This window comes from Micropterus salmoides, unplaced genomic scaffold (assembly GCF_014851395.1).
Source record: "Micropterus salmoides isolate LMB-PRFRI ecotype aquatic unplaced genomic scaffold, ASM1485139v1 Ms_hic_scaffold_13, whole genome shotgun sequence".
NCBI lineage: Eukaryota > Metazoa > Chordata > Actinopteri > Centrarchiformes > Centrarchidae > Micropterus > Micropterus salmoides.
In genome coordinates, this window is record NW_024040374.1 from 17,199,147 (window position 1) to 17,225,100 (window position 25,954).

Here is a 25,954-nt window from a genome sequence, read left to right on the forward strand (position 1 = left end):
CGGTGTTCTGCCAGCGGACCACAGACAAGGTAACGGTAACAGCAACTTTAGCATTTAACTGAAATCATGATTGATTGTTGAGTTGAAGGCTAGCCGCCACCAAGTAAAAGTACTTCTTAAACGACGCATCGATAAATCGTTGAAATAATCTATAGAAGCTTCAAGTACTAAAATCATCGTTAGCTACAGCCCTAGTTGTTATGAGCATAATCAAATCATCTGTTCCTCTGAAGTTAAATGACATATTGGCCAATGTCTATTTAGCTCCCGGCCATTTTTGCATGTCATCATCCGTCTCTTTCACAGCTTTACTCCCTCTGAGTGTCAAATATGAAGCAGAATTAGCTCACAGAATAAGCCTGCCATAATTACAACTCAAAAAACTGACTTGAGCATGGCCAGTGCAACTGAGGTCATACTAATGTAACGGCCATCTCGGACAGAAACTGCCATCTCCACTATTCAGTAAGCACTCACAGCTGCAGCCTCAGTTATAGTGTCCTTACAATTTCAGACAGATTCTACTCTTATTTTTAGAGTTGTGCTCCCTGCAGAGAATTTAATATGCATCAACTAAAAGTAGTGGGCTGGCTGACACAGTGCTGGCTGGCAGTGAGAGAGTGGCAGTTTTAGAAGGTGAGTGTGGAGCCCTCTGTGGCCCAAGGACCAGCTTGCCTCTACCTTTTCAATGTAGCAGAGCGCAGCCGAACATAAGCTTAGCGTGAAACCTGACCTGTCTAGCATGAAACCAGGTGGCAGCTAACTCTGAACTGTGAGAAGTTTCCTGCCTCTGTCAGCCTAGACGCACGTTGCCCCTGATGAGGTGATCTGCTGATTATAGATTTGTCAACAGCTCAGTTGCTGAACAAACCCCAGGAGAGAGAATATGCAGCCGCGGTGCCAAGTGGACTGCCAGTGGAAAAATGCATTTGTTTGTTAATATAGCTGTGGAAAGTCCTGAGAAGTAAAGCCAGCTCTCTGTGCGCCCACTGCCAAGCTGTGGCTTCTACAGTGAAAAATGATGCGGAGAAATTGCATGAGAGGCATTTTGATTAACATGTACCAACTTGTACCTCCAAAACAAAGAGAGTTGAGGACCAAAGTAACAGTACACGAGCCAGGGAAAGACGGAGAGGGGCGCATTTTGAAGAGTGAAAATAAGCTCAGTGTGCCATTACATGAAACCACTCAGGAATTATTTTTTCTTAAAAATCTTCTGTTAACAACAACAATGACCAAGTGATACGACAAGTGAATGTAGCGAACACATGCTTCACGACTGACTTGTACTTCCACATTTGAGGACATCAGATAAAGGTGGTGGGGGGGGGGGGGGCTTGGGAAGAGAGACGGAGCGGGGATAGATGGAGTGTGTGGGTTGGAGCACCTGTTCCTCCATTGCCTCAGCTTCCCATTGAGGAGCATGGCAAAGGGAGCTGGCCTAGCCTATTTATACACAACGCTGGGTCCTGTTACAGCTGTGGCACAGGGCCAGGCTGTGGCAGATTGAAGCGGGTAGAAAAGAGCAACAGGCCCTGCGCTGTCAGATGGCTGGCCAAGAGAAGAGGGAGGCCTAAATCAGATCACACTGGTGACTTTGGCTCGCCTCCTTCTCTCTACCTTCCGGCACTGTTAAAGGAGAGAAGAAGGGAGGTGACGGAAGGAAGGAGAAGGGGAAGGATAGGTACAGACAGAGGGAGACAAACAGACAGAATATAAACATAGAGAAAGAATGAGGAAGAGAAAAAGTAAGGGGGGAGGGCAGGCGAGGCGCCGGGTCACTATCACTTGTTTTTAAAAACAATGACTCACTGTTTTCTAGTTCCACTGAGCTTGGTTCGACCTTGGACTCAAGGCCGCGACGAGGGAGGAGGAAAAGACAGGTGTAGAGGCAAAGTGGTGAAAAGGAGGGCAGAAGAAACAGGAGCAGAATGTGTACTCCGGCCCTGTTTGACATCTTCTTAGAGTGGCAGGGTACCTGATAGGAACTGATCCCTCATGTCCACCAAGCCAAACACCAAATATCAACCGTGTAGACATGTGTAGTCTGACAGTGAAACATGTCTGATGCCCATCTTACATGTAAGACTGATATGAGATAAGATGGCTGAGACTAAGGTCCTTCCAGCAGCCGATTTCACAATCAAAAACAGAACAGGGGAGAGACCCGGGTTCAATCCCCCACTGTGATACATCCACCATTGTGTCCCTGAGCAAAACACTTAACCCCTAGTTGCTCCAGAGGCGTGTGACCTCTGACATATATAGCAATTGTAAGTCGCTTTGGATAAAAGCGTCAGCTAAATGAATAAATGGAAGAAGGGCTTAAACTTGCTCATAATTTTCAAGACAATTCAAATACATCTCATCTGGCAACACTAGCCCGACTCTCTCTCCAGCACACTGTTGCACCCCTGTTCTGACTCCATACTCACAAACAGCAAACAAAGGCCAATAATTTAAAAACCTCAGTCCATATGTAAAGCAGATAAGATGGTCATTGTCTTTGTATCTGAGGTTTTTCCTCATTGCCCAGTTCCTCATTTCATTTCCAGTCCTTTCTCCTCCCTCTCTGCCTCATACTCTCCTGCAGTGCAGTGTAGTGCAGTTTAAGCTTTTGAAAAGTCACATGAAAGAATTTTAAAACGCAGCCCACTGATGCTAACTGCATCTGCAAGAACATAGACGTGAACATGTTCGCTGTGACTACGAGGCACTTTACTGTTGGCTGTGACAACGTGTAATCTCACACAAATACACACAATCACACAGATCTATTCAGCCTTTCCACTTAATTTCATTACCAGTTGCAACTGACATGTTCCCTGTCTAGAAAATAATTGGACAGCTGGTAATACACACACACACACACACACACACACACACACACACACACACAAAAAGAAATATTGGCCACGCCTTACAAACAGCTAAACCAGGTGGTGCACCAAACAAATAAAAAGCATGTTGGGGGGAGAAGCATTCCTGACATAGTTTAGACATTTGTGAACAGACAGAGGGCTATGAAACAGGAGCGGGTAATCAACTGCAGGCTGGACTCTGTTGAAGAACTAGACAAACAGACGACAACACACACACACACATACACACAGAGTGAGTAATACAAAAAAACATCTGATGCTCCTTTTCATCTTCCCACGTTATTGAGTGGAGCACAGTGAAGCGTCTTGGTGTGGTGAGCCTCAGCCTGAGAGGGAGGCAGCCGGGGTTCAGTTCCCCTGCTTGACTTGCAGCCACACGGCAGCAGCTGCAGGGCCCGGCCCCACCAACGCTCCGGCCCACAGACCAGACCTACACATGGGGATGGACGACCTACGCCTGCCTTATGGCTCTGCCAAAATCGGCTTCTTCCATCCCCTATGGCTTTCTTTCTTCTTCCAAATCTGCCTGTCTTCCTGCTGAAGACATCTTTGAGTGAACAGTGGCTGTGAAGCTACATTTCCAATCCTAACCCATTTCCTGTAGTACTATAGCTGGAGTTACTCGGCATTAAGATTGTAAAAAATAAAGACTAAGTGGGAAGCAGACAAGAAAGGGAGAGTTGTGATGGGACAGCTGCCGAGACTGTAGCTCAACATGCAAACAGTTTTGACATTCAGTAGTTTTAACCTCCAGCTAAAACAGTTTAGGGGTTTAGCAGAGGTATTCCCTGTGTGGTGAATGGACAAGTGACCTCATCCTAAGCATGGCAAATCCTATTGCTTCGACTGATTGCTGTAAGGCTGCCATCTCCAAGCTACAACTGAATCCAAAATTTGATGCAAACGAAGAAAAACACCCAGAGGGGAGTAAATAATTTGATTTCAACTGCCTTGAAATGAGACTCCAATTGGGTATATAACATACATTTTATATATATATATATATATATATATATATAGACACACACACACACACACACGCACACACACATATTTATATATATATATATAATGGAACTTTGTGTGTGTGTGCGCGTATGTATGAGCTGGAGAAAAGTGAGGTTAAAGCAAAGTGGTACAGGAGCAAACAGAGAGAGTGATGTTGGGAGAGTTGACAAACCAAGACGGAAAAGAGGGAGAAGCAGAGGGGAGGCTGGAGGGATGGAGAGCAAAGGGGCCGGGTCAGTTTAATGGCCTGTTTGTCTGCACCGTTAAGACCACCAGCTCTCACTGGCTGCTGCAGGAAAACCACACACACAGACATACACACCCTCTCTCCCTCTGCCTTTTCCATTGCTCAAGCCTGTACCCACAGCTTCAGTATCTCCGTCCACTTAAAGTCCAATTGAAATTAAAATGCTTTTTGTTGTGTGTCTACTAAAGCATACATATCTACCCTGCAAAACACACATCCTCTTTTGTCCTTTGAGGAATAAAAAAAAATCAGAAGTGAAAAGGAAGACATTTATATTTAATATTTTACTTTAGCAGTAATTGTCAGGTATCCGTCTCCGCAGGTGGGGACCTTTTATATAGCATGTAAGCCAATCCAATCTCACATAAAACAGTAACACCGCCGTATCGTAAGCAGAGCAGACAGTCACACTGAGCCAGACAGCAGCCCGCTACACAACACAAGAGCCACAGACTTTTGCTGTTTTTCCATTACCAGCTTGACTCGACTTTGGCCTGCCGTCCTCCATTTTCCATTGCAGATAGTACCCAGAGATAGTACCCCTCAATGTAGCTGGTTGTCATAGTAACGCCACACACAACTGCCGCGACGTAATATTCAATGCGACACACACATCAGCAACCCACAAACAGCTGTCTCTTGATTTAAGTAACACGTTTGAACATTCCTCAGAATGTAAAGACAGATAAGCAATATGAAAACTTTACAGCTGTGTTTTCCTCTGCCGTTGTTGCTGCAGCGGTCTGTGTGACTGTCAGACCAGAGGGCTCTGTGAGTGGGCTGCTGACCGGCCTCGCGGGTTCCTCCCGCAGGTTGGTGCAGGCTTCCCCCACCGCCACTTGCGGAGCTCCTCAACTCCAAAAACTTAAAAGCACATTTTTGTTCTGCCACCACTACATATAACTGTCAATTTTTGAAATCTACGCAGATTTCTTTTTTTTCTTTATTTCTCGCCTCAAAACTTAGCATAAGTGGATTTAGTGATGAAATAACGTGTGAAAATTGTAAAATATAAAACTTTCTGTTGCTGGCCTCTGTCTGGCGCAATGATGATGCAGTGAATAGTGACAATTCTCTCTGACCAATCAGCTCTCTGCTGTGTTTTCACATCACATTCTAATATCGCCTCAGCTCACTTGGAACCTCGACGGAGGTCATACAGAAAAAAGTACCTTGCAGCAGGTATAATTTTTCCACAATGGAAAACCAAAAAAAGGCGAGTACAGTCGAGGCAGCCGAGCTGGTACCATGCAGTGGAAAAGGGGATAGATAAACTACTACACTAGGTTTCCTGCTAAAGGCCTTTCTATCTAACTCGCAAACACGAATACGTCTTGTCCTGCGCCTTAGCCTACTGAACGAGTGATTGAACAAATGCTCGCAAGGGAACAATGTCAATTTGCAGGCTGGATAGCAATACCTCCAAGGACCTTTGGAGGTCACTTTGGTCTAGTAAGATGTTGTTGGTAGTCTCTTGTTCACTACAGTGTCACCCGCACTCTGCCAGCAGCTGTCAATCAAGACGCAGACATGCCCCTCCAGCCCTGAAAAAAAAGTTTGATATTTCCCCATTCTTTTTAATAATAAAAAACACATTATTTTTGACAATGAAAAGTGATGACTAAATGTGATATCAGTTGAACAAAAGCACAAGTGTGTTATGAATCTTTGCAGGAATCTGTTTTCATTATTCTCTGCCTTGTAACGCCACTTTCTTGGAGCAGGCACAGTACTTTGAACATGTTATCTATAAACATTTAGTTGTGGGTCTTTCATTATGGACAAATAATACCCCTCCCCCTGATGTTTTGTTTTTCCACAAAAACCCTTCCCAAATTCCCAAAGATTTTCAAATCACTGCCCTCCTCTGTTGGTTTTTCCTTGAACAGGATATCCAGGCTTATGCTAGGTATGGCATGGAAGGAACACTGACGTCATTTTAACATTCATAAGGCGACAAATCACTCCCTGTTAGCTAGCCTCTGACAGATGGGCCCCTGGAGTGGAGGGTCTGTGGCTACGACGGTATTGTAGAATTAATTCCATTCATTACGTTGTCATTTAACAGCAAGGCATGATTCAATCTAGGTCCCCTTTAACTGTAAGTGAATTAGGAATGCTTGATGCTGGCTCATAAACTAAGTGCAAGCGCTTCATCTCTCTGTGCCTTTTCACTTTGGCTTGGCACAAGTCCCTCCAGTGTTTTGGAACACTTTGATGGAAGCTACGGTATCAGCCTTGCCACACCGGGACCCTCCTTTCACTCCACTCTGTTCTTCAGTGTCAACAGCATGACACCTAATGACCAGTTAAACATTGTTACAGCAGCAGAAGGCACATGATGCGCGCACACACACACACACACACACACACACACAGACAACAACTATCCAATGACATTAAAAAAAAGGTCTGACCCGAATGCTTCGGAGCTTAATGTTTTGCCATAATAGATGCTTACATCTCTACTCAAATGCTTTGTTTGAGGTGGAAGAGGAAGTGAAGACTTTCTTAAACTTCTTAAAAAGTATATTTCAGATTGAGCCTTTTAAGAGCTTTGCATTTGGAGTAGTGCAGGGGTCCATATTTTAGGGACAAAGCAGCCCCACTCTTCACATAAACTCCAAAATCACATCAATATCTGCAACTATGAAAGTTCCTCTGTGAGCTGCAGCAATTGATGTTAAATGAAATGCGGACTACGGTAATTGGCAGGGTTTTTTTGTTCAATACCATTTTACCCTGCAACTCAATTCACATGAACTTTAATCCACCACGCAGTCCGGAGAAATTTTATAATTTGCTTGTCTGAGAATTATTTTTGCAGGCTCGCTGTAGGACTTTGATCTTTGCTAATGATCAAACCAGTTTCTGAATAAATTTCAAGAAGAAATACGCCCTACAGTTAGGGTTTTGAAAGTTTGCGGTGAGTCATTTTCTAAAAACTCCCCATAGCTGGTTGATTGGTCTAGAACAAATCTGAGATCTGATGATTCGCACTAAATGTTTTCCACTGTGTATCAGCACAGGAAAACCTGCATGGCAAAAAACAGAAAAATGTCTGTCAGGCCAGCTGCAGGGATATCAGCCGGGAGCCACCCTTCATTGATGTTTTGCTCCATTATTCCCGGAACTTGGGATGTCTCCCTGGCGCCCCCTGCAACTGACCCTAGTATGCTTAAGACACTTGCCTACACCACTCAGCTGCCAGCTCTGGGTACTCATCCTTCTGAGCTGAAATCAACGTAAGCATCTTTATTCAACACTCCTTTTCCATGTTTACCATCACGGTTAGGAGTTAACAACAAATTTTTAATTAGGGTTATTGGTTGCATTTGAAGCAATACGTTTTACATCCAATCAAAGAAAGGATGTTACAAGTAAATCAGATAATGGAAAAGCAATTTATTGATATTCCCAAAGTTATGGTCTTGAAATAAAATACAGAGTCCTCAATGTCCAAGACCGAGACAAGACCGAGTACAAATGCAGTCAAGTCCGAGACAAGACCAAGCCCATCAAAAAGTGGTCTTAAGACCGGTCTCAAGACCAAGACCGGTCTCGAGTACTACAACACTAGCTCGAGAGATAGTGGGACTGTTATCATATGTTTTACTGCCAAGGACAAATAAAGGCCACTTCACTCCCGATATGCAGAAACAAACCAGTTAATTTGAATAAAGTTAATTAAGAACTCCAAATGAAATCATACAAGCACATATTCTGTAATTAAAAGATCACATTTACTGATGGCCAGTAGTTTTGGGAGGCATAACCAGATTCTCACCCATCTGGTTTCATGACTATGAAAATGGTGCAGGGGTGGACAGAACAGTAACAGTGGGCACAAGACAGAAGGTTGCTTTGTATACCGTCTTTCTGTTAAGCAGGTGGTTTCCGTCTCCCTCTCCATCTGTCGTAATGTTGGTGAGAATGCAGTGAAGAGTGCGTATACTACATGTTGTGAAAGTAGAAGGGGTCTGTGAAGAGCATTACCACTGCTGTTTGCCAGTCTCGTGCAAGACTTCTGTGGACGTCTGATCAGTAAGCACTGATCTGACCGATGCGAAACTGACAAGTCAATGACTGTATTTACCAAGGTTATCAGTACGGATCAATAAAAACACTGTTATTGCAGCAAGTCTAGTACAGAATTCATGAGTAGGACTAGACTCATGAGTCATTGACAGACTCTATGCGTTCCTCCGACATATCAGAGGACACACGCTGATTGGCCTGACTTAATTACAGGTCAGCACTGTGTTGTTAATCATACAGCACACTGGACGTCAGTGTGTGAGCTGACCTGTCAGATTACAGGTCAGGTGAGGGTTTTGAATTGCAACCAGCGGCGCAGACACGTGCTCCTCAGATGTTCCCATTTCAACAGTTGTGAAGTCATTCTTCCGACTTCAGTGTGTGTTCATGTGCTTAAGTCGGAATGTGGAATCAACATGGACACTACTACAAAGATGTGTTGGATTAGCATTATTAGAGCATGCAAACAACTCGCAGACATCTAGTTCACTCTGCATGGACAGCAAGCTAACCGTTATAACCATATTACAAATGACATGTTTGCAAAATATGTATATGCAATACGTGATTTTGCACAAATCAAAGTTCTGTGTACTTCTTTATGTCCTTATTTCTCTTTTTGCAATGATGTAATAATAATGTCAAGATGTCGTAATTACACGACTCTGCGAATGCTTATAGTTTGACACGATAGAATCTTTCGGTAACACCACTGGGGATCGGGAGCACAGGTTTTCCCGGATTATGTTAACAGATACTTTATAACAAAGCAAGTGGTTTGGTTGGATACATGTCCATAATAAAAGATTGCTATGGGATTTTGGCCTGTCCCTGCTGTTGAAAAAAATCACAGAGGATACACTATCTTACTTCTAAAAACCAGTCATCTACTACTACAACATTACTTGTTGTTCTTCTTCTTCTTCGTACGTATTGACCAAATGCGCTCAGTAGAGACTTTTGCCCGTTTGGGCTACTGTAGAAACATGGCGCTGCAACTTGGCGACATCCATGTAAGAGGTGTATGTAGATAGAAATGGCTCATTCTAAGGTAATGAAAACAGAACGGTTCATTATATACGGTCACCACTGAAAATATAGTTACAGTGAGGAAAATAAGTATTTGAACACCCTGCTATTTTGCAAGTTCTCCCACTTAGATATCATGAAGGGGTCTGAAATTGTCATCGTAGGTGCATGTCCACTGTGAGAGACATAATCTAAAAAAAACAAAATCGGGAAATCACAATGTATGATTTTTTAACTATTTATTTGTATGATACAGCTGCAAATAAGTATTTGAACACCTGTCTATCAGCTAGAATTCTGACTCTCAAAAACCTGTTAGTCTGCCTTCAAAATGTCCACCTCCACTCCATTTATTATCCTAAATTAGATGCACCTGTTTGAGGTTGATAGCTGCATAAAGACACCTGTCCACCCCATACAATCAGTAAGAATCCAACTACTAACATGGCCAAGACCAAAGAGCTGTCCAAAGACACTAGAGAAAAAAATTGTACACCTCCACAAGGCTGGAAAGGGCTACGGGGAAATTGCCAAGCAGCTTGGTGAAAAAAGGTCCACTGTTGGAGCAATCATTAGAAAATGGAAGAAGCTAAACATGACTGTCAATCTCCCTCGGACTGGGGCTCCTTGCAAGATCTCACCTCGTGGGGTCTCAATGATCCTAAGAAAGGTGAGAAATCAGCCCAGAACTACACGGGAGGAGCCGGTCAATGACCTGAAAAGAGCTGGGACCACCGTTTCCAAGGTTACTGTCGGTAATACACTAAGACGTCATGGTTTGAAATCACGCATGGCACGGAAGGTTCCCCTGCTTAAACCAGCACATGTCAAGGCCCGTCTTCAGTTTGCCAATGACCATTTGGATGATCCAGAGGAGTCATGGGAGAAAGTCATGTGGTCAGATGAGACCAAAATAGAACTTTTTGGTCATAATTCGACTAACCGTGTGTGGAGGAAGAAGAATGATGAGTACCATCCCAAGAACACCATCCCTACTGTGAAGCATGGGGGTGGTGGCATCATGCTTTGGGGGTGTTTTTCTGCACATGGGACAGGGCGACTGCACTGTATTAAGGAGAGGATGACCGGGGCCATGTATTGCGAGATTTTGGGGAACAACCTCCTTCCCTCAGTTAGAGCATTGAAGTTGGGTCGAGGCTGGGTCAACATGACAGTGACCCGAAGCACACAGCCAGGATAACCAAGGAGTGGCTCTGTAAGAAGCATATCAAGGTTCTGGCGTGGCCTAGCCAGTCTCCAGACCTAAACCCAACAGAGAATCTTTGGAGGGAGCTCAAACTCCGTGTTTCTCAGCGACAGCTCAGAAACCTGACTGATCTAGAGAAGATCTGTGTGGAGGAGTAGGCCAAAATCCCACCTGCAGTGTGTGCAAACCTGGTGGAAAACTACAGGAAATGTTTGACCTCTGTAATTGCAAACAAAGGCTACTGTACCAAATATTAACATTGATTTTCTCAGGTGTTCAAATACTTATTTGCAGCTGTATCATACAAATAAATAGTTAAAAAAATCATACATTGTGATTTCTGGATTATTTTTTTTTAGATTATGTCTCTCACAGTGGACATGCACCTGCGATGATTTCTAAGTGGGAGAACTTGCAAAATAGCAGGGTGTTCAAATACTTATTTTCCTCACTGTATGTATATTATCTTGCATTTCTGTCAATAGATGCTCAGGGGGAGCCCTGTAACCAACTGCAAGCGCAGCTAGTGCTGTCACCATAGTAACCCATCTCAGGCTAGTTCATCGGGACAAAAACAGACCCCCCCCCCCACCCCAATCACTGAACACATTACACACACAAGCATGAGTGCTCATAAAAGCACACACAGACCCAGCGCGGGACACACGACAACATACGGTCCATGTAACTGGCTGCTACTGCTCACAATGTGCAGGTGTACATGTTAAGCATCACTTAGGCCCAGCTGGAGAAAGCAGGCCTAATAAGAGAGGAGAAAACAAAGAGTGGGGAGAGAGAAAGAGAGAGAGGGGTGTGAAATGGATGGTGTTCACACCTTTAAGAGGTTTGAAAGAGGAGGCTTTCCCACCCCATACAGAGGGATTAGCAGGTGTGTGTCTGTGTGGAAGACAGGTCCGCAGGCTGTGCGCATCTGCAGTGTGAAAGAACATCAAATCAGTGGATGAGAGGGAGCATAGAGAGAGAGACAGCTAAGAAAGAAAAGGCAAGGACACAAGTTGTTGTGGTGCAAACAACTTCTACTCATTCAGATTTTATATTTCACTAATCACATTTTGATGTATTTTTCTAACCCAGAGCGTACTAGAAACAGCTGCTTGGTCAGATACAGAGTGGCTGACGCATGGACGTTTATGAAGATTATCTTTCAGTCATGCTCTTCATATTTGACGCTGGCTGGTTGGGATTCAAGTTTGATTTCATACAGGAAAGTGAAACAAGTTTTCTAATTTGACAAGAAAAATGGCTCAAATTAAACATGACTGTAAGCTATTGCAATACAACATTGCATGGGTTGGCTTAATTTGTGTGAGTGTGATCATAAATGAAAAAAAAACTCTTGCCTGGTTCTGTAAAACCATGATGTGCAAATTGACATTTACTATTAACAATGATAGATTTCTATATGTCGTATTCAGCAGTTGTAGCCAATATTTTATAGCTTGAATCAACAGATTCCTCTGCTCAACAGCAGCTATCAACATTACAATCTTGTGTGTGGGGGGTTCTAATTAACTGCTAAGAGACTCACTGGGCTCTGTGTCAATGGCCAACTCTCAGTCATATGACAGTCCTCAAAATAAATTTAACCCATCAGGTTCAGTTACACAGCCACTCTAGCCCAACAAACTCGCACATTCTCTCATGCATCCCAGTGCACTTACACACTCATTTACACCAAGCAATAAAATGTGATCTGTGTCGGGATAGGTTATTGGATAAGGAAAGACGCATGTTAATGCAAGGTGTCAATGGGGTGTATGATACATAAGATAGGAAAAGAGGATGGAATTTGCACAAAGTTTTTTTTTATTTTTGGAAAAAGGAAAAGGCTTTATTTTTATGAAGTTCGTAAAATCAACGGCACATATTTGTTCAAAAGGCAGAAACATTTTAATTGGTTTCTCAATGATATAAAATCATCAAATCACTGACAGGACTAAGCCTTCATCACACAGCTTAACAGTTACTTTAAACTTTAAAATATCCATAAATGTACATTAATTACTTCAGTGTATAGAAAGGAATGTACAGATCTTAGACAACTGTTGTAGCTCCATTAAATGTTAAAAAAACAAAATTTAGCTGAACTGTACAAGCAGACAAAAGCTTCAAGATTCATCTACTAACTAGGTCTGGTCAATAAATCAATAATGATAATTATCGCAACATAATTTTCCTTAATAACAATATAACAAATGTTCAATATATCATCAATAAATGTTTGATTTAATTCATTTGAATCACGAATGAATTAGCACTTAAATTTTTCTAATAAGATATTTTGTTGAAGAAAAGGGACAGAATAAATATTTATTTTTCAAAAAAGATTTTATCACAATAGTTTTGAATGTTCTACCTCAGATTTTTAAAGTAATCCACTGCTTGGTATCAAGTGTTTGTCACATTCTGACCATAAAGAAACATTTAACCACACATCTGGTTGAAGCCATATGGTTTCTTTAATTTTCACAAAAATCTGTCTCTAGACTTGAAAGAAATAATGATTTGACATGTATCGTGATTATTATCGATCGAATGGTATGAAATTTTTTTATAGTGATAAATTTTTCCATATTGTTCAACTTTCTGTTCCATCTTCTCCACAGCCCTGTTACACTATAAACAGGAAGTTGTTTCTTCACATTCCCCTTGTAAGATACAAACTTACATACGTATCAGCTACAAAAGAAAGGCAACACTGAAACAGCTAGAGGATCACTGTCTGGTGCAGATGCACACGGTAACTGCTCAAAGTGTGACCTTCCAATTACACAATGGTTTTCTTAAAGTGTAACCACCAGCTCTTCAGATACAGATTCCCATGTGACACAAACCATTCAGCCTTCCTCTCTCACAGTAATGTAGATAAATCTAGAAAATTGTTTTTGTCTACACAAATGGCTTACATAAAGTCTGCCGTCCACTGAAATGCCAAAACAATAGAAAAACACTCATCTCTCTTGGACTGGTCAGGCGCCGGCCAATCGTGGTAGAAGCTTTACGTCATTTCTACCAAAGACATCTCCACTGTTCTGAACTCTGAACTGTTGTTTACTAAGCAAGCATGAATAACAAACTGTGCAGGGAGTCATTTTGGATATATAGCTAAAGCCTGGATCACATGACATTATACACTTTTACTCATCATAATCAAATCAGGTCATCCTTATCAGTTTCTTTGTGATGGTTAATGAGCCCAAGCTGTTGTAGATGGAAGACAAAAACATGGATTTTCTCAATGTGACTTTCTCAACTGACATTAGGACATTGACAAGGCCTCAGCCAGTGTCTGATCTTGCCTCCAAAAGATCCCTTTGCTGATCCCCATGTTACAGGGCAAGCTCAACTTGGATTTTATTGTGTGAAGTCACCAATGGTTAAAACAGGGCAGGATCCAAACAGTAACAAGGACTATCAAATCAGATTGTTGCAGCATGGTGTAACGGCGTTCTCTCTGTGTATATATGCGTGTGTGTGTTTCACGAACCCCATCCACCCCTCCCAGCTCAACCACATTTCTGTGCAGTGAGCAGAGGCTTACATAAACAGCCACAGTGCTCTATCTAGGAATGGGAGTCAGAGAGGAGGGCATCAGCTAAGCTTTGTATAAAATTTTATAATTTTATAATTATTATTATTATTATTTTTAAAACAGCACTGCTCATTACAGAAGTGTAAAGACTGATGCACATATTTCAGTCTGACATGACACTATACTTAGATACTTGGATGGGAAGAACTCCTTTGATCACATTATTTCTTAAAGGGGAGCATTTTATGACTGGCAATCTAGTGACAAATGTTTTTCCATTTTCCCCTTCACCTTTAGGAATTTTCACTGACCCAAGTCTCAAGGAAGCTCCTGGGCTGGCAGGCCATAACATTAAAGTATTCCTTGGCACAACTGATAAAACCTCTTCTGTTTCTTTTCCTCTCGTGTTGAGCCGACAAGCTTACAATGTTTACTGGGTACTTTTAATTTTTCTGATGCGATCAAGATTGGAGACGTTTTGCATTATTTAAGTGCCTCAAACTTCTGTAACTGTGACACCAACTATAAGCTTAAACTAAGGTGTGACTCTGTAAATACAGTGATTACTTTGAATCAATTCATTTTCAGATTCTGGATCAATTCTGCAATTACAATGTTGGCAGAATATGAATGGATATACTAGAAGTTGTTTTTTTTCCCCATAGCACTGGACACTGAGGCTTCAGCCTTTTCAACTGATTATAGAATGAAAACACTGTTAACAGAGTACATAGTAAGTGTATGTCGAAAGCAGACAAAAGTGAACAAAAGCAAACACATGTATGTGTATTTATGTGAATGTATTTACTTGTCTGTGAAACTGAATTGTGAGAGTCAAAAAGGCCAGGTTGTGAGTTTCATCCTTCGCTTGTATTGCTGTTAGAAAAGACTGTCTGGAAGACACACACACACACACACACACACACACACACACACACACGATGGGGAAAAAATGCATTGGCAAGTCAGGAGAAGTTGAAAGGGATACTTGGAGAGATAAGTGCAGAGGAAGAAACACTTAGGAAAGGCACCCCAATAGTTAATTTCCTTTAGCAGTACATACTGCCTTCCTGAAAATGCAGCGCACAGCTGGTGGAGCCTCAGTTCATGACCTACGTTGTCTGCAGGCTCTGTGAACATGGACTACCCAAACATACAATGGCAACCTGCAATCAGCGGTACAGCTGCATTGTGAAAGCCTCAATTCTGCATGCAGCCCAATAAATGTACAGTAAAGGCTGTTCTAATAGCAAGCAATGAGACCCACAGACAAAAACATTTACTGTTAAGAAATTACTTTGCATTCATTTTTAATCTACTCTATGTATGAAAAGCTGAGAAAAACAGGATTTTTTTTTTACTGAACTTTTCATCTTCTCAAGCTTATGTCAAATACTGAATATTGGCCTATATACTGTTATCAGATCTTTCAAACATCAATATCAGCCTCAAAACTCCTAAATCGGAGCTACTAACTTTACTATATGTAAAAGGGACTTCAAATAAACATTTAGAAAATGAATGATTATTTAAACAGTCCCTCTTTTAATCTCTGCCATCTTACAAGCACAATAATTCCCTTTAAGGTGTACTGAAAAGATTCAGTAGAGAAATGGCCACTCTGCTTGTCATACATTAATGCTTGCCAATTACATAAAACATCATGCAATTAGTCCATTTGATGAATTTGATGTGCGGTGCATAGGCCTGCACGATATGAGGAAACTCTGCCGTGTCCAATATCTCTGTTCAATGTGCATATCATGTTGTTTCAGCAACACTAAAGTTTACCACAGCAAAGTCATCAATGATACCTCACTGAAAAGAAATCTAAAGTGTCAGTAAAATAAATCATATTCCTGTGTTTCCTGAACTAAACAGCTAGACTACTACAGCCAGCTTTCATTTTAGCTTGTTTGTAAAGATTCGCCATTAGCCGAGCTAGCACACTGTGCTTGTGTAAAACACAGTGGCGGTGGATGAGAGACTGCGGACAGAGCAGATTAAAATATCGCTTTCTACATGTTTACGCTTGTTGAACAGGGGAATTGATAAAGTACTGTCTTTTTACTTGCAAACGTTTTATTGCGCTTTTATTGCTTTATACTTCTGCGTTGGTGTCTGTAATTACACCGCCAGTTTGCAGTAGTGTCCACTGTGTTGACTTCTGCCGGCCGAGCCAGCTAACTTCCGGTTTAGCCATAAGTTAACATGAATAAATGGTAAAATAATTTTCGAGCGACCCTTCGAGACTTTTCAAATGTTATGGACCGAATGGATCACATAGTGAAATGAGCCATTTTGCATGGGTTTGTGACGCTCAAAAAAAACTGATCCACCGTGTTACAGCTGTTGGACTGGCCGCTAGTAAAATTGACTTCAAAAGCACAGAGTACTTCCTATGGGCTTGGAGGAAATGCAGTGCTGCCATGTCGACCAATCACAGTTCTTGCAGTCCAGATTGCCGTGACATGTAGTTCCCATTAAGCTACAGCATAGGGTACGGCGCTCCACCCACGACACAGAGCAGGCAGAGGCTGCAGCCTGATAATAAATACCAGTCTTTAGCCCCGGGGCTGTTTAATGCCGGGTTTCATTACCCATCCCTAAATAAAATAATTTTTCTTATTCATTGCGTTTTAGGCAGTCTATTGCTATTTCTTTATTGTGGTGATTAGCTATGTGTACCCACTAGTGGTGGGTCAAGGGGCCACTAAGGGAAGTGGGGCTATAGCTAACAGGCAGTCCACTCTTGAGGCTGCCGCTCTGGTACACACTGTTCTCATGCAAGACCACCTCCTCCGGACACACACACACACACACACACTGCCCGGAAGTGGGCAGGTCAGGAGCTGAGAGATGAGATCCTGCAGACAGCACAGGGTGACTGGGGCACATACTGATAAACGTGTACCCACAACACAAACAAGAAACACATGCACAGGCAACTACATGGTTGGCCACTTCAAACACATTCCACAGCATGCACAGCATTGTTGGAAAATGCCACTGTGCACTTCAGTGAAGAGTGCCGAGCATACAAATGGGCTACAAACTCACACACATCTCTACACGCCCTATTATTATTATTATTTTTAAATCAACTACATCAACATAGTTGGAGAAACAACTATTCAAATGTTCTTTCTGAATAAAAAGGACTCTGCTTTGGACATTTAATTCAGATTGTCAGAGTGGGAGCTGTTTTTGCCTTTGTAGTCTTCTGCAATCAGAGCATACAGATTGTGGAAAGCATACATAACACATGCATATACACACGCATACGCTCACTACCCCTTTCAAACAGATCTGTGCTTACAAGTCTGAGAGGAACAAAAAGGGGGCAAGGCTCCCAGTTGCACAACTTGTTTTTCACAAGTTAGACCAGGAGACAACTCAGCGGTTACTTCACAAACTGTTTGGGGATAACTATGACAAACAGCCCAATCAAATTCTACGAACAGCAGCCTGCAAAAAAAAAAGCTTTATCACATTCTCTAGAGTGCAGTTAGCAGATCACAGCCGCAGCGTGGTTTACATATCAATACTGCTTCCCCTTTCCCATGACTGAGGTGGAGATGTCAGACAGCGTGTGCATTCAGAATGAAGTATTTTAGTTGCTGACCCGCACATGCACACACTTAGGCATAAACATCTCACGACTCCCAAATATGGTCACTTCCCAGAGAATTGAGCAAATCAGGAAGCAGAAACAGCCAATGACATGTACCCAACTCCCTGAGAGAGAGACAGAGAAAGATAGAAGAAAGAAGAGAAAGGAGGGGTACTAGCAGTCCTGTCTCATAAGACCCCCTTCAGGGGCCTCCGTCCTGTCTGCATACATGACCTGAGTAAAGTAGCCAGAACATTTCCTTTGAACCTGGCAATTGGAGGCCATCCACAACATTACTGCATTAAAAACAAGGAACAGCAAAACTATTTCATGAATGGTTTCATTAAGGTAATTTGTTCCCTGATTTTAAACCACTGTTATTGCTCACTTGCTCTATCCACATGCACTAGGTTCGTGTACTTAAACATATTGTGAACTTGTGCAACACGTCATCTAAAATGCTGATCACAAACCTCAAAAGTGCAAATGTGGGCCAAAGGTAAAACCACAGATAAACAAGTAACATGCGCATTAATTCATTTCAGTGCACTTGCGTTCCAGCCATTCTTCGTCTACAATGAATGTTTTCGATCAAGACATTTATACATTCATTGAAACTGAATGCTACACCAGTAAGTTATGACATGGTCAAACTACTTTAAGCAACAAATTATAAAAGGTAAAGATTTACCTGGAAAATACAATTAGGTTAATTTTACTGCTGGAAAATTAATTTATGAGTCAAGTCAGTGGATTTCTAGAACTTGGTTCAACCTGATATTGTACTTAAAAGTTGAATAATAATTTATCCCATAAAAGCTCTTTCAGAAGATATAGACTAAGATTGTGCATGAAAATGTGTCTGCTAATGAAAATGTATAGTGCCGACCATGAAGTGGCTTTGCCTCCACTACATGACAACAATGTACAGTGCCAACAACAAAATTCATCGTTGAAACGTATCACTCCACTCATATCATTATAAAGGCGAGGTCATTAGGCAATTCACAGCAGGATTATCTCTATTTGTCTCTCTCTCCCCCAACCATCAGGACGCTGTTGAGTACACTCTGTTTTATTATTATTATTACTACTACTATTACTACTACTACTACTACTACTACTACTACTACAACAACCAAAAACCCCTAATTCATTGACAACAGCACCACGCCGAATAGCCATCTCCGGCGAGGAAGACGCCCACACTTCGGTCCAATCTGGGGCTAAAGATCAAGGCAGGCTAATCCGCCACCTATAAAGAGACGTTTCAGCGTCGGCGGCTAATTTGTTTACGTTCAGGCTGCAGCAGCGCCGTGCGTGCGCGTGTTGTATTTACTGTGTGTCTGTCACCATGAGAGGCCTAGCTGCGCTCACAGGGCCAATCCAGCTACTCCCAGTTTAGACTCGCTGCAGCAGACCACACTCGTCCAGTTACAGCGACTAATCTGGCCCTGGGGCTGGCGCATCCAACGCAGGCCGCTAAAATATGTACGTTTAAGAGAGACAGCACGAGGTTTGCGGGGATATTGCCCAATAACTTTACGGAGGAAGATCGATTATTAGCGCGGCCACGCATACGCAACAACTGAATTTACTAGCCCCTTAATTAGAACTGGTGTGAAACTTTACGCATGCGTCAGAATGAAGGCGAGTCCCGTGACTAAAATTACCATCTTAATTGATCAAATAAAAGCAAAAAGATAATCGTATTTTCCATTACCCTCATAATATTAAAACAGAGACTTGGTATGTTTGTGTCTTTATCATGTAGTTAATCCCCCTATACTAAAAAATTACACTTGCAATGTCTACTGTATTATTCAAAGTAAACAAATGTTCTTTCTTCTGCATGTGCAAACTTCAAAATATGTTTATATTAAATGCTGGTAGTAATAAATGTGCCATGTCAAACATACAGCAACATTGCTTGGATTTTTTTTTTTTTAATAAAAAATACTTACTTTCTCCGTTTATTAGTCCACACTGGCATATAATGCAGGTGCTGATGATAAAAAACACAATTTGTGCTCGCAGATTTAGCGTCCACCGTCTCATTTTGACTTGAGGGCAAGTTGTGCTCTCCTCCTGATTCTTCTCAAAAACAAATAAAAAAAACCTCCAATCTTTAGGGAGATTTTTATTTTGGAATATCAAAAGTATCAAATTCTTAAAAAAGTAAGGTCCAATTTAGCCAACTGATTTGAGACTGCCCCCCGCTTACGGGGGGGAGGTGGGGGTAATAAATTTAGGATCTTCCCAGCCAAGTTTGTGATGTATGCGAGCCCTGGAAAAAATGCAGACCACTAAATAACGTGATCTTGGGTTCTGGCAACACATGTGCGAGTAAAAATCTTCATTTTCCATAAGTGAAGGCGACAGTCCACGTTCATCTGTTTAATCGTTGCTGCTCCACTGGACCAACAGAGAAGTAACTGTATTATTATTAATATCCCACACGCAGGAAGGCTAGTTTGGAGGTCCCCGAAGGAGGTCCACTGGCCCCTGGCTCATTTCTCTGTAATGCACGGCTCCAATGAGGGAAGCCCCACTTCAAAAACAAATCGCTAAGAGGTATTTCTACCATGCAGAACGTTTTTAAAAACAAAAAAACAGCCTCCTCTTGTGTTCCTACGGCAGATTTGGGCTGAAGTTATGGATATCGCCACATGCAGATCCAAGAACGGGAGTTGGCCGGGTTTGCACTCCCTCTTTTGAAGTCCACAGGTCTTTATATGACCCCCCCCCACCCCCCACCCCCGCTTGTTTGCTGGTTATCTTCTCACAAGCTCACCCCTTTTTAAGACAGATTGGAGCACATCCCAGGAAACTCCTCCGAGCAGCTACGTGCAGGAAAAACGTTCAGGGACACAGCTTTCCCCTACTACGACCTTCCTCTGAACTCCTTCACCCCCGCTGGCCACCACGCCGCAAACGAATGAACACCCATTAAACGACAAAACGGGAGAAAGAAAACAAAGAAGGAAAAACTTGGGGAGGTACGCGTTACTTCGTTCCCATCCACTGTGAGGTGGAAAGAAAGAGAAAAAAGCCGATAAAAATAAGGGCTCTGTTGCTTTGAAGTGAGAAAAACTCTCCACCACGCCGCCCGTTTCTTTTCCTCAGATTAACGTTAGCTGGTGGGGGGAAAACAGCTAACGTTAGCTAGCTAATCCAAAACAAACGAGGTTTGAGTGTCGGCGATAGAGTTAAAAATAAAAATAAAAACAATAACCCACACAGAGTCAGTACCCCGTCTCCGATAGTCAAAAAACGATGAGGTAAACAAATATTTAAAAAAAGAGTTTAAAAGACGGGTCAAGTGTAAAAACTTGGATTCCCGTTCCGTTTAGCGGTTGCTCTCCCTCACGTTCCCCCTCTTTCCGTCTCTCTTTTCTGTGAGCCTCTCCACCAGTAAACAAGTCCTGCCAGTCACCTCAGCTGGGCCGCACATGGTCTGTGGGAAAACCCGGAGCGGACTTTGGCGCACTCAACCGCGCCAAGGGGATCCAGGATCCGGACTGTCTGACACCAGGAACACCGGCGCTCTTTGTCGGGGCCAAGGTGAATATAAAACACCTTTTTTTTAATTAAACACGGGGACATTGGAGAATAGTATTGGATAGATGTGTGGATGAAAATAAATGAGTCGAGATGAAGATCCCCTTTTCTGATATCGATAGTGTGTTCAAGTGGAAAATCACCTGCCAAATGGTCTAGTTAATATTCACCACAGCAGGACGTTTCAACTGGAAATGTCATAGTCCAGTTTGAACTCGTGGATAGATTCTGTGGACAAAGTAATAAAAACACAGTAGCCCCGCAGTAGTTTTACACATTTTCATTATTATTTAATCTATTTTCTGAATTAATCGTTTTGTCTGTAAAATGTCAGAAAATAGTGAAAATGAACTGAACCCAAAGTTATTCAGTTCTCTGCATGACAAAGAAAGACAGAATGTCCTGATATGTGAGAAACTGGAATTCAAGAAAAAATTAACTGAAACTGGATCGTTTATACAAATAGTTGCAGGTAATTTTCTAATCAATTGACTGACCAGTGTGATGATATTTTTAAGATTAGAGTCTGTCAAAAACAAAATCAGTTCATGTTTCTTATCATTTCAGACTAACAGTGATTTAAGTGGCTACACTTACCGTGTGTAAGTACTGTGTATTTATGTGTGGATTCACTGAAAAGATTTGTACCACGTATGTCATTAGTATTCCTGCCCTTATCTACCCTAGCTTTTATATGAAGAGGTGGCGCAGCCTCAGCTGAAATATGAAGGGTTTTCTTTCTAAAATGCGATAACCACCTTTTAAATAAAGAAAATCTGTCTCCCATTTGGACTGCCAGTGTAGAGGGCAAGAATCATTGGTTAGTCATCTTGCTTAATCCAACTGACACCAATAACTATGCATCAGGTGTAGTGTCAGAGTTTTATAACATAACTATGTAAAATAAGCATTTTGCCCTTAATGTTTAATAAAGAATTCATCTGTTCAGAGCAGGAAACTTAAAAAATCAACACAGGGCTCTCCAGTAACCATCTCTTATCAGCCAATATATGTGTGTGTCAATATGTGATAAGCTAATATAATTTAGTGCATTTCAGGTAGCAGCTTTTCTTCAAAAAAGATACAGAGAATTTTTGGAATCAAACCCCATAAATGTGAAAAGACTGCATTCACTAAATCCTTTTTCCACCAACAATGTCCCTGCTTGCATTCATGCTGAACCAAACAGCATGTAAGAGTTGATCATTTGAGATGGGGCTGGCACTTATACGACATTATACAATATCACACAACTATTTTTTAATGATTTTACATTTTCACCAGATTTTCCTTTGTACATTGTCATAGAGCAGCGAGATTTGTGGGCAAAACAAAGTTGCCTTGTATCATAGAGCAGTGGAAACATCTCACACTGCCTTGGCCCTGCATCAGGAAGCATGTACAATACACGCCTACAGTAAGGAAAGCACACACAGCTCCCTCAGATTTGCATAACAAATATCCTTATAATAAAACCTGTCCTATTGGTGGAACTCAACTGCAAACAATACCTGGAAGTTTGTCCTACCAAAACTTACAGGATGTCTGAGTATTGCCACAGTTCTCACCTTAACATATTGACCAATTGACTTAGAATCAAAGAGACTACATTAGAATAGAGCAGAACATTTGCTTCCTGTTTATCACACAAGAGTGCAGTTTGTGTGCATGGATGGGTACACACTGGTCTACTCTGCTAAGAGCTTGTGGAGCAGGCTTGCTGTTAATCTGAGGAATGTTGTTACCCAGTGAACAGAGTAAATGAGGTCTTAGTGAGATTAAATGTCACAGGTCTGAAGGACTAAGGGTTGTGGAATCTAGTCAAAACAGATCTCTTTGTTGCAGTCACGCTGTCTGACGCCAACACATGCAGTCTTCTCCCACTTCCCCTCAGGTACTGTGCATGACACCAATTTCTTTCCTTTTTCAGTGGGAGTAGAGGAAGTTAAGTGAATGGCTTTTTATCCCACTAACCTACCTAGAGTGCTGTTCTGAGTCCAACACATGCTGCACTTGTGCAGCACTACAGCAGTGCTCCTGCTCTGTTGTACTACGACTTCATGTCAGTAGGTGGCACTAAAAATAACTCCAGTGAATTCACTTACTCCAAATGTCAAAAAGGGACATGGGGATACAGCGCTGTGAATAAATAGGATTAAATCTGACCAAAGAGGCGAGCGTGGGGAGCTTTGAGCTATGTCAAATAAACATAATGTGATTCGGTCAGCATGTACACAGCATTGAGAGGTTGTAGGAATCGTTTGGTAAAGGTTGCTTTGAATAATGACTGCGAATGAAGAATTTAAAATCAAATGTCGGGTTTTAAACATTGCCAAACATCTTATTTCCTCTACAGAGTTCTCCTCTGTCGCTCCCTACTGAGAACATGGATATAGTAAAGCTGTAGTGCCTGGCATGAACATGTTTCTCTTTTTATCACAAGCTCTGGTGCCCAATTGGGATGTTTCCACCTGGTATTTGGTAGTTCATTCAGACTGGAGGAAATGCAGATATGCAAATGACACAATGATGGTTGTAGTTTGACAGCTGCACTCATTCCATTCCTCACCCCCACAAATGTCCCAGTTTGTGGGGTTTTTAAAATATCCACGTAAACTTTTCCGCAGTGGCACAACAAACTTTATCAGAGGAGCTGATAAAGGTCTCTTCCATTCCTTCAGCTAGGTGTTGAAAGTATAAACAAGAATCAAGTGCAAGATGGCAAACAAGTCAAATGATTGTAGCTATCTGAAACTATAATAGAAACTTCCACACGCCTCTGACTCTGCCGTTCACTTTATTCAGGAAAGCCATTAGAAATTAAAGACATGAAAAACTTGAATAAATTAGTTGAAAAACATAATGAATGCAGATGCATCCATACAGAACTCAGGGAATCTGCAGATACTACCAATCCCACATTTTTATTTTTACGAATTACCCAAATCTGCGTAGCTCACTGCGTGGAACTCTCTCGGATCGCTTTCAGGTAAAGTAACATGATGTCAGAGATTGCCGTGGCACTAAAAACTGAGTCCGCTGTGGCTGAATGAATGTGACTGATGGTGGAAACACTTCATTTTAAAATGGCATTGACAAAGAAGCTGGATTAGTCACATCATGACTAATAAATATCACCCGATCCACTTAATAAGGTCGGTATCTGCACAAATACCCATCTGGCATACCAGATTGATGCACGTGGTTTGGTGAGTATAAAAACGCTGTGGCCTTCAAAATCATCAAATCTTAACCCAGGCGAACACCTACATGAGATCGTGGAGCGACGTGTTAGATTGCTCTCTCTGCCATCCTCATCAAAACACCAACTTAAGGAATAAGCTATCTTTTGAATGATGTTCATCCCTCTAGTACTATAGACTCTCACTCCATGTCTTTAATTTCAGCCCTGTGTAGGTAAGCCTCAATGCTCAGTCAAGGCTTTATCAGGTCCAAATTATATCTTGATCTGGCATCACCCTGATCAACCACGCAGCATGTGACATATAACAGCTCTGTGGAGAGAAGCAGCATTCAATAACATGAATTACAAATGCATACACCCCCCCATGCCTCACAAGGCGTGGTGGTGGTGGTGGGGTATATGCAGAAGGCAAAACAAACTCCCGCTCATTCTCTCCCAACTCGCCTCTACTGCAGTCTGTAAATGGAGGGATTAATATGTTTGAATGGAGAGGGTCTCTTTCCTTTGTTGGTGCGGAAGGCTCAGTAATTATCTGCCTGGGGAGCCAGGAAGCAAGAACCTCCATTTGGTCGCTGTGTCTGTGTATGCATGAGGGAATCTGTTTGCGAATGTGTGTGTGAGATGTCCACCAAGGAGAGGGTCATGAGCTTAAACAGACAAAGCGTTCCTGGATTATCCTCTTCAAACGGCTCCCTGTGTTAGTGATTTACACTTTTAGCACTTGCAGTTCCTGTTCTTCAGGCCCCCTTGCTTGCAGCTGAGATAGACAAACAAACAACTGCCCATTTCTCTCAAGTCCCTTGTTCGCTTGTGTCTCTCAATTACAACAATGCAGTCACAAATACTGTATGTTGTCTTTTAAGCGATAGAGAGAGTTCACACCTATTCCTCTCATGTGGAGGAAACTGCACATCACTCGTCTTTATATGCCAAAGCTGCAGCGCACGTGACATCAAAAAAGGGATGTTACAGAAACATACACAACAGGATACATGGTTGATGCAATGCAATCACATTATCTATGACAAAAGGAAGTTATGTATTTTGGTACATCTGCAGAAAGTATCTGCATACAATTTTCTTCAGTATCTTTCATAAGTTAATGAGTTTCACATGTATCCTACATGCAAAACACTACTCTCTTATTGCACTTATACTGTAGCGGGTTTGTGATGTGGAACAGCTCTTCTTCCTGTACAGGAGCAGTGGGTGCGGGGCCATATGACATACGTTGGTATTTTGTGGCTTTTTGCAAAATTTATTTAGAATTCATCATCATAATATCTGAAATATCACAATAACGTGTTGGTGGATTGCCATGACATTTTGTACAAACACAAGTGTTCCCCTTAGGATTAATCCTAATGACAGTGGTGAGCCCCTGAATTTTTCTCTAGCTCCACCAGCAACATTTTTTGGTTTGTTGTGAAATCACTCAACTCTTGGACTATTTGATGAATTGCCTTTAAATTTAGTTGAATATATGATCTAAAAATAATAATAACATATGATCCAATGACATAAATCAGTTAAATAATGTTATGTTAGCCCAGCCCAGAAATCTTTCATGTTTTCACCTATTTTCACCTCCACCCCCCACATATATACTTG

General features: G+C 41.9%; 1 protein-coding gene across 1 annotated transcript in view; it reads right to left on the reverse strand.

The window, feature by feature from the left end:
* Nucleotides 1-20,984, reverse strand: part of LOC119900689 (insulin receptor-like) — a 94,528-nt gene extending 73,544 nt beyond the window's left edge. Inside the window, exon 1 of the mRNA XM_038715865.1 lies at nt 19,542-20,984. Coding sequence (XP_038571793.1) covers nt 19,542-19,635 — 94 coding nt within the window. The 5' untranslated portion in view covers nt 19,636-20,984. The remainder of the gene's footprint in view (nt 1-19,541) is intronic.
* Between the last annotated feature and the right edge of the window lie 4,970 nt (nt 20,985-25,954).